The sequence below is a fragment of the Thalassophryne amazonica genome, chromosome 3 (genome assembly GCF_902500255.1).
Source record: "Thalassophryne amazonica chromosome 3, fThaAma1.1, whole genome shotgun sequence".
Classification (NCBI taxonomy): Eukaryota; Metazoa; Chordata; class Actinopteri; order Batrachoidiformes; family Batrachoididae; genus Thalassophryne; species Thalassophryne amazonica.
In genome coordinates this window covers 99,317,509-99,333,150 of record NC_047105.1, presented here as the reverse complement: position 1 = coordinate 99,333,150, position 15,642 = coordinate 99,317,509, and the positions used below count along the sequence as shown (strand labels likewise).

At 41.6% G+C, this 15,642-nt stretch overlaps 1 protein-coding gene across 2 annotated transcripts in view; it reads right to left on the bottom strand.

Moving 5' to 3' along the window:
- Window positions 1–14,041: 14,041 nt before the first annotated feature.
- The window catches only part of slc25a26 (solute carrier family 25 member 26), a 259,040-nt gene continuing 257,439 nt past the window's right edge, over window positions 14,042–15,642 (bottom strand). For both annotated transcript variants that reach the window (XM_034167165.1, XM_034167166.1), the window contains one exon: window positions 14,042–14,375. In XM_034167165.1, coding sequence (XP_034023056.1) covers window positions 14,273–14,375 — 103 coding nt within the window. In that variant the 3' untranslated portion in view covers window positions 14,042–14,272. The remainder of the gene's footprint in view (window positions 14,376–15,642) is intronic.

Sequence of the window (15,642 nt, the reverse complement as noted above, 5' to 3'; positions counted from 1 at the left end):
CAAGAAACATTTCACGCTGGATAAAAGCAAAGAGCGCTCTTGCAATCTTTGCAAACTTATTGTCACAAAACATTCTGATGGCACTGGTTACAGAAGGATTTCGAAACTTATGAATGTTCCAGTGAGCGCTGTTGGGCCCATAATATGGAAGTGGAAAGGACATCATTTCACCATAAACTGGCAATGACCAGCAGGTTACTGACAGAGGAGTGAAAACAATTATCAGAAGTGTTGTCCATGAGCCAAGGACCCACTGTGGAGAGCTTCAGAAAGACCTGCAATTAGAAGGTAAAGTTATGTCAAAGAACACAATAACTAATGCACACAACTACCATGGCCTATATGCACACTCACCACACAAGACTCCATTGCCGACGAAAAAGCATATTGGAGTCCATTTAAAGTTTGCTGCACAACATTTTTATTAGTCTGTGAAATATTGAGAGAATATACAAGTAGTCTGGTCAGATGAGACCAAAACTGAACTCTATGGATGCTATAATAGACACCATAAATGGCTAAAGTTCTATCAGGATGATGAAGATGAAGTGAGGGTGGACATTTCAGTAAGATAATGATCCCAAACAGCCCAGGAAACGCAAGTGGTTTCAGACAATGAAAATAAAGCTGCAACAATGGCTCAGCCAATCACCTGACTTGAATCCAATAGAAAATCTATGGAAAGAACTGAAGATCAGAGTTCATAGGAGAGGTCCACAGAACCTTGGATTTGACGACTTTGTGTGAAAGAATGGGCCAAAATCACACCTGAACAATGCATGTGACTGGTCTCTCCATACAGGAGGCGTCTTGAAGCCATCATTACAAAGACTTGTAGTGAGTATTAAATTTCAGTCAGCGTGTTCAATATTTTTCCCTGTCATTTCATGTTATTACACATAATGTCTGTATGTGTGGATTATTTGTGTTGTTACAGACATCTGGTGAAAATTTCATGTGAATAGCACCTTTAGCAGTATATTTACTGAGAAAAATGGTGACGTTTTCAATATTTTTACCTGATGTAAAGTAGTGTTCAGAATAATAGTAGTTCTATGCAGTGGCGATCCTAGTCTGTTTGGCGCCCTGGGCGAGCAACCCCACCGCCCCCAAATGCAATCGCGGCAGCAGGGCATACTGCGCTACTCCACTTGGGGTGGGGGGGGTGGTGCATGTATCTTTATGCCATTGTCTGACAGACAGGTTTTAACCGGAGGATCCCCCCACCATCACAGGCACAATCAGAATTTCTTTTCAATTTTTATTTGAAAAAACGTGGAAGAAACTTAAATATTACTATAAACATAACAAAAAAACAAACTGTAATACTGGGTAAGTTAAAAGTATAACACACAAATAAGAAAATAAATAATGTAGAAATAAATACAAAAAATAAATAAAATTAAAATATTACTGTAAACAAACATATCAAGACAAAAATAAACCGTAATACTGTGTAAGTTAAAAGTATAAAATACAAATAAAAAATAAATACTGTAGAAATAAAATATAAAATAAAATAAAAATAAGGCATTTCTAAATTGCACCAATATAAAACCATTTGAGAAATTATGTGTACAATGGCACTTTGATAAAGACATAAATCTCACTGCACAACTGGAGGAAGGTCTGAACTTTTTTATACAATTTACAGTATTTCACATTTTGGGGAACAAAATGAATTGCACAACTGTTGTGTAAAGTCCTATCCTTAATTAATAATTCAATAAGAGATAATGATTCAATAAGAGACTACTAACTACACTATTACTTTTCAAACAAGAAATACAAATTAAAATGTACAAATGAACATTGTAGAAAACCTATTTGCTGGTACTGTACTTTGAATAACAAGGTATAGTTTAATGTGCAGCAGGTTACAGCCTACGTAACACATTTCACACAACAAGAAATGACACAGCTTCTGCTTACCTTTATCTTTTGCCCGTTTCTCCTCTTCTTTTCTCTTTTTCCTAAACTGCGCACATGCACTACTCTACATGCACCACACAGCAGGCAGAGGGTGCTCATTACCCACAAGTGGAGTATAGCGGCAGGCACTGCTGCAGCGGCTGCAATGCGTTTGGGGGGACCGGGGGTCGGTCATGCCGCCCCAGATAAGAAGCCGCCCTGGGCGGTTGCCCATATCGCCCATATCAGAAACCGCTTCTGGTTCTATGTGACTAAAAAGATTAATCCAGGTTTTGAGTATACGAGGTCTGTTAGAAAACTATTCAACCTTTTTATTTTTTTAAAAAACTATATGGATTTGAGCTTGAACCTTCGTGCGCATGCGTGAGTTTTTTCACGCCTGTCGGTTGCGTCATTCCCCTGTGGGCAGGCTTTGAGTGAGCACTGGCCCAGCCCCCTCATCGGATTTTCATTGTCAGGAAAATGGCTGAGCGATTGGAGCAGAGCTGAATCAAATTTTTCCAGAAACTGTGAGAGACAGCCAGGTGGAAACCATTCGGAAGATTCAGACGGCTTTCGGTGAAGATACTCTGGGTGTCACACAGATTAAGGATCATTACAACCAGATTAAAGACGGCCCACAGCGGCGCAAGGCGCGCCGCGCTCCGAGCGGCCATCGACAGGCTGAAACGACCAGATCATTTCCAAAGAGAAGGCTGTGTTGATCCGGGACATTGTCTGACTACCAGAGAAATTGCAGAAGAGGTGTACATCAGCACTTTTGCGGCACATTCCACTGTTACAGGAGATTTTGTAATGAAAGACATGCGGAGGAATTCGCGCTCAACAAAAAACATCCGTGTTGGAAACCATTCGGAAGATTCAGATGGCTTTCGGTGGCTTTTCAGTCGAGTGAGTATCCGAGAAATTGTGTAACAGCTGGGCCTGCACCGCTGTGGGCCGTCTTTAATCCGGTTGTAATGATCCTTAATCTGTGTGACGCCCAGAGTATCTTCACCGAAAGCCGTCTGAACCTTCCGAATGGTTTCCACCTGGCTGTCACTCACAGTTTCTGGAAAAATTTGATTCCGCGCTGCTCCAATCGCTGTCATTTTCCTGACAATGAAAATCCGACGAGGGGGCTGGACCAGTGCTCACTCAAAGCCTGCCCACAGGCGAATGACGCAACCGACAGGTGTGAAAAAACTCACGCATGTGCATGAAGGTTCAAGCTTGGCTGATGCAAATGCACATGATTCAAATCCATATAGTTTTTTTAAAAAATAAAAAGGTCAGATAGTTTTCTAACAGACCTCGTATTTCTTATTGTTACATGGGAAACAAGGTACCAATAGATTCAGTAGATTCTCACAAATCCAACATGACCAAGCATTCATGATATGCACACTCTTAAGGCTATGAAATTGGGCTATTGGTAAAAAAAAAAAAAGAAAGGGGGTGTTCACAATAATATTAGTGTGGCATTCAGTCCCCTATTTAAGAATGAAGCCAGCACCTGTTGAACATGCTTTTCTCTTTGAAAGCCTGAGGAAAATGGGACATTCAAGACATTGTTCAGAAGAACAGCGTAGTTTTAAATTATTAGATTAAAAGGTTGATTGGAGAGGGGAAAACGTATACGCAGGTGCAAAAAATTATAGGCTGTTCATCTACAATGATCTCCAATGCTTTAAAATGGACAAAAAAAAAAAACCAGAGATGCATGGAAGAAAACGGAAAACATCATCAAAATGGATAGAGGAATAACCAGAATGGCAAAGGCTCTAAGTGCTGTGACAGAAGACGCCTGTGTGAAGCTAATTTATTTGCAAGAATCCCCCGCAAAGTCCCTCTGTTAAATAAAAGACGTGCAGAAGAGGTTACAATTTCCAAAGAACACATCAACCGGCCTAAAGAGAAATGGAGGAATATTTTGTGGGCTAATGAGAGTAAAATTTTTCTTTTTGGGTCCAAGGACCGCAGACAGTTTGTGAGATGACCCCCAAACTCTGAATTCAAGCCACAGTTCATAGTGAAGACATTGAAGCATGGTGGTGCAAGCATCATGATATGGGAATGTTGCCTTATGCTGAAGAGGACATGCCCTTGAAATGGGTGTTTCAACAAGACAGTGACCCCAAGCACACTAGTAAATGAGCAAAATCTTGGTTCCAAACCAACAAAATTAATGTTTTGGAGGGGCCTGCCCAATCCCCGGACCTAAATCCAATTGAGAACTTGTGGGGTGACATTAAAAAAGCTGTTTCTGAAGCAAAACCAAGAAATGTGAATGAATTGTGGAATGTTGTTAAAGAATCTTGGAGTGGAATAACAGCTGAAAGGTGGTTGACTCCATGCCTCGCAGATGTGAAGAAATCATGAAAAACTGTGGTTATACAACTAAATACTAGTTTAGTGATTCACAGGATTGCAAAAAAGTAGTTTGAACATAACAGTTTTGAGTTTGTAGCGTCAACAGCAGATGCTACTATTATTGTGAACACCCCCTTTTCTACTTTTTTTTTTTTTTACTAATAGCCCAATTTCATAGCCTTAATAGTGTGCATATCATTAATGCTTGGACTTGTTGAATTTGTGTGAATCTACTGAATCTATTGGTACCTTGTTTCCTATGTAACAATAAGAAATATACTCAAAACCTGAATTAATCTTTTTAGTCACATAGCACTACTATTATTCTGAAGACTACTGTATATGCCGAGTGGATAGAGATGCTAACCAAATACTAAATGAATAAACCTCCAGCTCTGGGGTTAATAATTACTTAAATTAGTAGTCTGTTTGGTAACGTAGGCAGCCTTTAGAGTGTTTTAGGGGAACTTTGTGCTCAAATTTAAACTCAGATGAGAAAGTCTCTAGTTTGGGATGTCCAGTTGGTGAAAATGAGAAATTATGTTCGAACTGTGGTCATGACAAAGAGTGAGTGATCAAATCAATTTTATTTATATAGCGTCAAATCACAACAAACAGTTGCCCCAAGGCGCTTTATATTGTAAGGCAAAGCCATACAATAATTACGGGAAAAACCCCAACGGTCAAAACGACCCCCTGTGAGAAAGCACTTGGCGACAGTGGGAAGGAAAAACTCCCTTTTAACAGGAAGAAACCTCCAGCAGAACCAGGCTCAGGGAGGGGCAGTCTTCTGCTGGGACTGGTTGGGGCTGAGGGAGAGAACCAGGAAAAAGACATGCTGTGGAGGGGAGCAGAGATCAATCACTAATGATTAAATGCAGAGTGGTGCATACAGAGCAAAGAGAGAAAGAAACACTCAGTGCATCATGGGAACCCCCCAGCAGTCTAAGTCTATAGCAGCATAACTAAGGGATGGTTCAGGGTCACCTGATCCAGCCCCAACTATAAGCTTTAGCAAAAAGGAAAGTTTCAAGCCTAATCTTAAAAGTAGACAGGGTGTCTGTCTCCCTGATCCGAATTGGGAGCTGGTTCCATAGGAGAGGAGCCTGAAAGCTGAAGGCTCTGCCTCCCATTCTACTCTTACAAACCCTAGGAACTACAAGTAAGCCTGCAGTCTGAGAGCGAAGCGCTCTATTGGTGTGATTATGGTACTATGAGGTCCCTAAGATAAGATGGGACCTGATTATTCAAAACCTTATAAGTAAGAAGAAGAATTTTAAATTCTATTCTAGAATTAACAGGAAGCCAATGAAGAGAGGCCAATATGGGTGAAATATGCTCTCTCCTTCTAGTCCCCGTCAGTACTCTAGCTGCAGCATTTTGAATTAACTGAAGGCTTTTCAGGGAACTTTTAGGACAACCTGATAATAATGAATTACAATAGTCCAGCCTAGAGGAAATAAATGCATGAATTAGTTTTTCAGCATCACTCTGAGACAAGACCTTTCTAATTTTAGAGATATTGCGCAAATGCAAAAAAGCAGTCCTACATATTTGCTTAATATGCGCATTGAAGGACATATCCTGATCAAAAATGACTCCAAGATTTCTGTTAAAGATTTTGTATATATTTTTATCACTGTTAAACATTTGTTCCTTTGTCTTTGTTCTGATGAAATGTTATTGAGCTGTTTTGCACCTGTCTTAACGTAACCCTGAGAATGTACTTGTTATTATTACACTGATAGCACAACTTTGTTTTTGTAGCCACTAACGACTGGGAGTGAAGAGCTGGAGGTTATTTTGACCTTATGCTGTACAAATGCTGTACAACACAGGACACTCCAAGCTTTTGCAGAACAGATGATAAGTGCAAACAGAGGAGCCTGCAAGAACGGGATGTGCTGACCTTCAATGATAAAATTAAACAAAAGGAACCGTTTCTCCACACAGCTGCAACCATTGGCATACGTGCCATGAGATGTTTTGTATTACGGGAGGAAACTTGTCATGCGATGTTCCCCCCACCTTTAGGACAAGTTTCACAATGTGGGTAGGGCTTCTCCTAATAAAAAGAGTGAGCATGCGCAGCAGTCCTCAGTGCTCTCAGTGGTACTACGTGTACGGACTGTCTGCACTCCTCGCGAGCTTCAATTGATATTCTGTCTCACTGGTGTTCTTGACTCTGTTTGTCTTGCTAAAGGTTTTAAGAATGTTTGGAGGAGAAAATACCCAACATTGACTGGGGGCTCGTCCGGGATCTCAACAACACCGGAGGTGTCCGGCGGAGGTCGTCAAGTCCAGACGAAAATCCTTGGCCAAGGTCCGATCGATTGATCGTGTCTGCAATTGTCGACCGCCGTTGGCATCGTCTGGTTGACGAGATTTTCCCGAAGAAGACAGACAGGAGGTCGAGTCAGTGAGTAGAATTTCTTTGTAACAGTACTGAGTGAGTGGTGATCAGATCACATAAACAGTTAAATTCCGCAAGCGATGACGTAGAATCGTCTGTTAATGAAACACAGTTAAACTCTGCGAGGAGGTCGGACTCCTCTACGATGGCGAGGAACGCACGTAGTTAAATTCCGAAGGAGGGTGCAGACTCCTCTGTTTATATACGTGTACCGGTAGGGAATAAAAGTGTGAAAGTGTAATTCTTTGGACAAAGTAAGTGACAACCGTGTGTGGAAGCGGAGGCAAGTGATTCCGCTTCCTACGGGGAGGTGAAAGGAATCAACCACACAACGGACTGTTAATCGTCACGTCCAAAGAAAGTGAAAACTTCAGATTTAGAACACCCTAGGTGTGCCCCCGTCTGAAGTCCAAATTATAACAAAGAATAATAAAAATGGGGGGAAAGACGTCTAAAAAGAAAGAAAATTTATCAACTGACGACTGGAAATTTATGGAAGCAAAAAATCCAAAAGCAACAAAGAAATTGGAGACCTGGATAAATAAACATGACTTTGACGGACGACTGAACCTGACCAGTATTCAGAAACTGAAGGAGGAGTTAGAACAGGAACATAAAGGTGATGTTCTATTGTTGTTTTTCTGGTTGTTTTTCTGTAATAGATATCAGTAATGCATTTTTCTCTGTACCGGTGGACCCAGATAGTCAATTCTGGTTTGCTTTTACCTTTAAAGGACAACGATATACATTTACCAGATTACCGCAGGGTTATGCAGAAAGTCCAACTATTTATTCTCAAGTCATGTCAGCATGTTTAGCCAATTTCGTTCCACCGGCAGATAGCCAACTATTGGTGTATGTTGATGACATTTTGATTGCCTCTGACACACGAGAAAACTGCATAACTGACACAGTAGCATTATTGTGACATGAAGGGAAGGAATTTTGTTTAGTCATAATTGATGCCTTCTCAAAATGGGTAGAATTGTTCCCCACAAAACATGCAGATGCACTTACAGTGGCTAAAGCATTGTGCAAAGACATCATTCCACGATTTGGAATACCAGAAACAGTCTATTCAGATAATGGAGCGCACTTTGTTAATACAATAGTGCAATATGTAGGAGAAGCGCTACAGATTAATCTCAAAAATCACTGAGCTTATCATCCACAAAGTGCCGGATTAGTGGAAAGGATGAATGGGACAGTAAAAAACAGACTTAGAAAGACAATGGAGGAAACAGGCAGACCATGGACACATTGTATAGATTTGGTGAAGATGTACATAAACATAACTTGTACCACGGGTTTGACACCTTATGAAACATTGTTTGGAAGAAAATATCGACTACCATATTATGGGCAAATTTGGGATGTACCTGAGGAAGCCAATTTGGCAGATTACATGAGGAAGATGTTAGAAAGACGAGGGAGAGTTTCAAACACTGATGATCCCATTTCTCCACAGGATGACCCTAAAGTGGTACCTGGAGACTGGGTGTTGATAAGAAGCATCAAGAGAAAACACTGGCATTCACCTAAGTGGGAAGGGCCTCATCAAGTACTACTCACAACACCCACAGCTTTGAAAATTGGGGAAAGAAGTACATGGATTCATTTAACTCACTGTAAGAAAGTCATTTCTGCAGACACAAACAAACAGTAAGAACAGTAGGATAAGACTAGTAATAGTGTGTGAGCTTGGTGTTAAGATCCAGGTTAGACACGAAAGCTAGCAGAAGACTTTAGAAACCACTGTTCTGAACATAGGTGTGCTGTAGTGTGTAGAAATGACGAAAGTAAAAAACAAAAAGAACAAGGGTCCCTGGACCCCATGGACAGTCCTTATTATGCTACTTTTCTTTTTTGGATTAGGCTTATTATTGAAAGCCATAAGTGTCGGACACGATAATACAGGACACATCAACAAACTAAATAGGCCAAGGAGAGAGGAAGGCACAGTATACAACGCTTCAGTACATAAATGCAATAATAATAATGCTTATCGCTTTGGCGTACAAGTCTGCATACCAAAAAATTCTACAGTGATCGTTTCTGTACCTTATGGTTCTTTAACACATGGAAGGTGGGATGGTCAATCAGGAGCATGGTACGGGAATGGTCACAAGTGGTATTTGACGAATAATCAACAGGATCACAGATGCGATACCCTGGTGGCCGATAGATGGAATACTTGGACACCCGGTTGGGCACGAACCGGGTGGGCTAAGTATCAAAGCCAATTCCTCAAAATGTATCAGACTGACGACAATTTATTCATTGCAATAAATACAATGGCAACAGGGAGTATTTTTCCACCAGGGCAGACGGGTGATTGCTGGTTGTTCCTCCTCTGGGTAGAAAAGTCAGGCCAGGATCCTTATTTCTTCTTCTTTGTTTGTGAGCATGATCAAATACCGGAACCAATACTAACCGCATTAACAAAAACGAAAGGAGTTTCGATTAAGAGTACAAAAGGAATGAAAACAGATGACTGGTTCCTAGTAACTACAGGAATTAGTGGGCAGAATAATAATTGGCTTTTAATGGCAGAACAAGCAGGACTAGCTACAAAGAAGGACTGTGTTGTATGTATGGGACCCAGACCTATATTACAGGTAATACCGGCAGCATTAACCACAGACTGTCTGTTGACTGTAATGACACAGACATACATACAGCAAACAACAATTGTCCTAAGTGGGACAAGATCTATCCATTGACCAAATTGACTAAGATTAAACCTTTATTTTCAAGCAAAGTTGGGCATGCTAACCATACATGTGTAAACTTGACAGGGACAAGTAAGACTTTGGGTAACTTAAACCACACTGCCTGGTGTAAGGATGTGGTCCATAGTAATTCCACATTCAATCCTGTCAGTAGGAGTGATGTATGGTGGTGGTGATAACAGAATCTTTGACAGACTGCCAAGAAATGTGTCAGGTTATTGTGCATTAATATCATTATTGTTACCAGTTAAAGCCATACCCATGACACCTGAAGAAGTCATGACATATACAGCCTCTCTCATTCCTGAAGACTGGCAGAAAGGCATAACCAGACATAGAGTAAAAAGAGATTGGAAAGGAGTGGGAGATCCAACATATATTGATGCGATAGGAGTCCCCAGAGGAGTGCCTGACGAGTATAAACTAGCTGATCAGATAGCAGCTGGATTTGAATCCTCCATCTGTTGGTGGTGTTCAATTAATAAGAACGTGGACAGAATAAACTACATCCACTACAATGTACAGAAATTAGGAAATTGGACTGAGGAAGGATTTAAGGCTGTCCATTCACAGTTAGAAGCCACGTCCCTTATGGCCTTCCAGAACCGTATTGCTCTGGATATGTTGTTGGCAGAGAAAGGAGGTGTTTGTGCCATGTTCGGAGAACAATGCTGCACATTCATTCCCAACAACACAGCTGCAGATGGCAGCCTCACTCAAGCCATCGACGGTCTGAGGACGTTGAACAGGAAGATGAAAGAGCACAGTGGAGTAAACACTGAAGGCTGGGATTGGTGGCTGGAAGGGATAGGAAAATGGAGGTCTTTGATTTCTTCACTATTAGTGTCTATAGCAGTGTTTGCTGCGATTCTGACATTGTGTGGATGTTGTTGTATTCCGTGTATACGTGGACTTATTAATCGAATGATTACAACAGCAATAGGGCCAGGAATGCCCACTTCAGCAGCATACCCTCTCCTCGGACCCGAAGCCGGGGACGATGACGAGGATGAAGATGGCCACAATGATGACTGGGAGCAAGGAGGTCCTGAACTTTTCCCTGACCAAACTAAGTATGATGGCCCAGACACCGATGATGATGGAGACGATGACACAACCTCTGGGGTGTAAGCCTGTAGAACATATCATGATGAACCTCTTAGTGAAAATCTCAAGAAAGAAGTGCTAAGCTAGGTGATGCCTACTATATGTTTAACAAGCGATAACAGGAGGGAAATGTTAAAGATTTTGTATATATTTTTATCACTGTTAAACATTTGTTCCTTTGTCTTTGTTCTGATGAAATGTTATTGAGCTGTTTTGCACCTGTCTTAACGTAACCCTGAGAATGTACTTGTTATTATTACACTGATAGCACAACTTTGTTTTTGTAGCCACTAACGACTGGGAGTGAAGAGCTGGAGGTTATTTTGACCTTATGCTGTACAAATGCTGTACAACACAGGACACTCCAAGCTTTTGCAGAACAGATAAGTGCAAACAGAGGAGCCTGCAAGAACGGGATGTGCTGACCTTCAATGATAAAATTAAACAAAAGGAACCGTTTCTCCACACAGCTGCAACCATTGGCATACGTGCCATGAGATGTTTTGTATTACGGGAGGAAACTTGTCATGCGATGTTCCCCCCACCTTTAGGACAAGTTTCACAATGTGGGTAGGGCTTCTCCTAATAAAAAGAGTGAGCATGCACAGCAGTCCTCAGTGCTCTCAGTGGTACTACGTGTACGGACTGTCTGCACTCCTCGCGAGCTTCAATTGATATTCTGTCTCACTGGTGTTCTTGACTCTGTTTGTCTTGCTAAAGGTTTTAAGAATGTTTGGAGGAGAAAATACCCAACAATTTCTCACAGTATTACTAGAGGTCAGGGTAATGCCATCCAGAGTAAGGATCTGGTTAGACACCATGTTTCTAAGATTTGTGGGGCCAAGTACAATAACTTCAGTTTTATCTGAGTTTAAAAGCAGGAAATTAGAGGTCATCCATGTCTTTATGTCTGTAAGACAATCCTGCAGTTTAGCTAATTGGTGTGTGTCCTCTGGCTTCATGGATAGATAAAGCTGGGTATCATCTGCCTAACAATGAAAATTTAAGCAATGCTGTCTAATAATACTGCCTAAGGGAAGCATGTATAAAGTGAATAAAATTGGTCCTAGCACAGAACCTTGTGGAACTCCATAATTAACCTTAGTCTGTGAAGAAGATTCCCCATTTACATGAACAAATTGTAATCTATTAGATAAATATGATTCAAACCACCGCGGCACAGTGCTTTTAATACCTATGGCATGCTCTAATCTCTGTAATAAAATTTTATGGTCAACAGTATCAAAAGCAGCACTGAGGTCTAACAGGACAAGCACAGAGATGAGTCCACTGTCTGAGGCCAAAAGAAGATCATTTGTAACCTTCACTAATGCTGTATCTGTACTATGGTGAATTCTAAAACCTGACTGAAACTCTTCAAATAGACCATTCCTCTGCAGATGATCAGTTAGCTGTTTTACAACTACCCTTTCAAGAATTTTTGAGAGAAAAGGAAGGTTGGAGATTGGCCTATAATTAGCTAAGATAGCTGGGTCAAGTGATGGCTTTTTAAGTAATGGTTTAATTACTGCCACCTTAAAAACCTATGGTACATAGCCAACTAATAAAGATAGATTGATCATATTTAAGATCGAAGCATTAATTAATGGTAGGGCTTCCTTGAGCAGCCTGGTAGGAATGGGGTCTAACAGACATGTTGATGGTTTGGAGGAAGTAACTAATGAAAATAACTCAGACAGAACAATCAGAGAGAAAGAGTCTAACCAAATACCAGCATTACTGAAAGCAGCCAAAGATAACGATATGTCTTTGGGATGGTTATGAGTAATTTTTTCTCTAATAGTTAAAATTTTATTAGAAAGTCATGAAGTCATTACTAGTTAAAGGAATACTCGGCTCAATAGAGCTCTGACTCTTTGTCAGCCTGGCTACAGTGCTGAAAAGAAACCTGGGGTTATTCTTATTTTCTTCAATTAGTGATGAGTAGTAAGATGTCCTAGCTTTACGGAGGGCTTTTTTTATAGAGCAACAGACTCTTTTTCCAGGCTAAGTGAAGATCTTCTAAATTAGTGAGACACCATTTCCTCTCCAACTTACAGGTTATCTGCTTTAAGCTGCGAGTTTGTGAGTTATACCACGGAGTCAGGCACTTCTGATTTAAGGCTCTCTTTTTCAGAGGAGCTACAGCATCCAAAGTTGTGCTCAATGAGGATGTAAAACTATTGACGAGATAATCTATCTCACTCACAGAGTTTAGGTAGCTACTCTGCACTGTGTTGGTATATGGCATTGGAGAACATAACAAAGAAGGAATCATATCCTTAAACCTAGTAACATATATATATATATATATATATATATATATATATATATATATATCCATCCATCCATTTTCTTCCGCTTTATCCGGAGTCGGGTCGCGGGGGCAGCAGCTCAAGCAAAGCCGCCCAGACCTCCCGAGCCACACACACCTCCCCCAGCTCCTCCGGGGAACCCCAAGGCGTTCCCAAGCCAACCGAGAGATGTAGTCCCTCCAGCGTGTCCTGGGTCTTCCCCGGGGCCTCCTCTCGATGGGATGTGTCTGGAACACCTCTCCAGCGAGGCGTCCAGGGGGCATCCGGAAAAGATGCCCGAGCCACCTCAACTGACTCCTTTCGACGTGGAGGAGCAGCGGCTCGACTCCGAGCTCCTCCCGAGTGACCGAGCTCCTCACCCTATCTCTAAGGGAGCGGAGGAAACTCATCTCGGCCTCGCAATCTCGTTCTTTCGGTCATGAGCCAAATCTCATGACCATAGGTGAGGATCGGAACGTAGATCGATCGGTAAATCGAGAGCTTTGCCCCCCTACTCAGCTCTCTCTTCACCACGACGGTCCGATACAGTGACCGCGTCACTGCAGATGCTGCACCGATCCGTCTATCGATCTCACGCTCCATCCGTCCCTCACTCGTGAACAAGACCCCGAGATACTTAAACTCCTCCACTTGAGGCAAGGACACTCCACCGACGTGAAGAGGGCAAAGCACCTTTTTCTGGTCGAGAACCATGGCCTCGGATTTGGAGGTGCTGATTTTCATCCCGGACGCTTCACACTCGGCTGCAAACCGCCCCAGTGCACGCTGTGGCACTGTGGTGTGTGACAAATGCGCACATTTTAGAGTGCGCTTTTATTGAAACCAGTCCAGTGCACATCTGTACCATAATCATGCTGTTTAATCAGCATCTTGATGTGTTACACTGCCCAGGTGGATGGATTATCCTGGCCAAGGTGAGGTGCTCACCAACACAGATGTGAACAAATGGGTGAACAAAATTTGATACACATATAAGCAGTGTGCACAGAATATAAACAACTTAATGCATAAAAAAGTGTGTGTGTGTGTGTCGTAGTTAAATTTGTGTTGAGTACAGTTGGAAGTATCACTGCTGCGTTTACCGTCAGCACTTCTGAAGCTGCTTCAGGTTAATGAGGTTGGAGTGTTGGAGTGTAAAGGAGTGTTGGTGTAAAAGCTGAGCGTGCAGCCCACAGAGAAGGAGAGGAATCAGCACATCTGTGTTTAATACATGAGTCATCCATTCACACACACTTCAGAAAAAAAATACAATTAAAGATTCACTCAGTTTTCTGTGAAGGGGAGGGGCTTTCATCTCAAACCCCCTCAGACCGCAGGGCAAAACACCCTGGGTAATGTGGACGACTCCTTCTCTGTTTCTGAGCTCTTCTTCACCGTCTCTGTCCATAGACCAGGCTGAGGCTCAGTACAGTCGCACATTGTCACTGGTATAGCAACATGCGGCGAACCTTCTCGTAGGATCCGAGGAAGATGAAGCCGCCGAGGCCGATGAAGGCTATCCTCGGTATGCTGCCCGCAAACAGCCTGCGGCACACAAAAGCAGTTACCAAGTTACAAATGTTACAATTACAAGCAAAGCAAAGCCAATCTCCAACCTTCCTTTTCTCTCAAAAATTCTTGAAAGGGTAGTTGTAAAACAGCTAACTGATCATCTGCAGAGGAATGGTCTATTTGAAGAGTTTCAGTCAGGTTTTAGAATTCATCATAGCACAGAAACAGCATTAGTGAAGGTTACAAATGATCTTCTTATGGCCTCAGACAGTGGACTCATCTCTGTGCTTGTTCTGTTAGACCTCAGTGCTGCTTTTGATACTGCTGACCATAAAATTTTATTACAGAGATTAGAGCATGCCATAGGTATTAAAGGCACTACGCTGCGGTGGTTTGAATCATATTTATCTAATAGATTACAATTTGTTCATGTAAATGGGGAATCTTCTTCACAGACTAAGGTTAATTATGGAGTTCCACAAGGTTCTGTGCTAGGACCAATTTTATTCACTTTATACATGCTTCCCTTAGGCAGTATTATTAGACGGCATTGCTTAAATTTTCATTGTTACGCAATACCCAGCTTTATCTATCCATGAAGCCAGAGGACACACACCAATTAGCTAAACTGCAGGATTGTCTTACAGACATAAAGACATGGATGACCTCTAATTTCCTGCTTTTAAACTCAGATAAAACTGAAGTTATTGTACTTGGCCCCACAAATCTTAGAAACATGGTGTCTAACCAGATCCTTACTCTGGATGGCATTACCCTGACCTCTAGTAATACTGTGAGAAATCTTGGAGTCATTTTTGATCAGGATATGTCATTCAAAGCGCATATTAAACAAATATGTAGGACTGCTTTTTTGCATTTACGCAATATCTCTAAAATTAGAAAGGTCTTGTCTCAGAGTGATGCTGAAAAACTAATTCATGCATTTATTTCCTCTAGGCTGGACTACTGTAATTCATTATTATCAGGTTGTCCTAAAAGTTCCCTGAAAAGCCTTCAGTTAATTCAAAATGCTGCAGCTAGAGTACTAACGGGGACTAGAAGGAGAGAGCATATCTCACCCATATTGGCCTCTCTTCATTGGCTTCCTGTTAATTCTAGAATAGAATTTAAAATACTTCTTCTTACTTATAAGGTTTTGAATAATCAGGTCCCATCTTATCTTAGGGACCTCATAGTACCATATCACCCCAATAGAGCGCTTCGCTCTCAGACTGCAGGCTTACTTGTAGTTCCTAGGGTTTGTAAGAGCAGAATGGGAGGCAGAGCCTTCAGCTTTCAG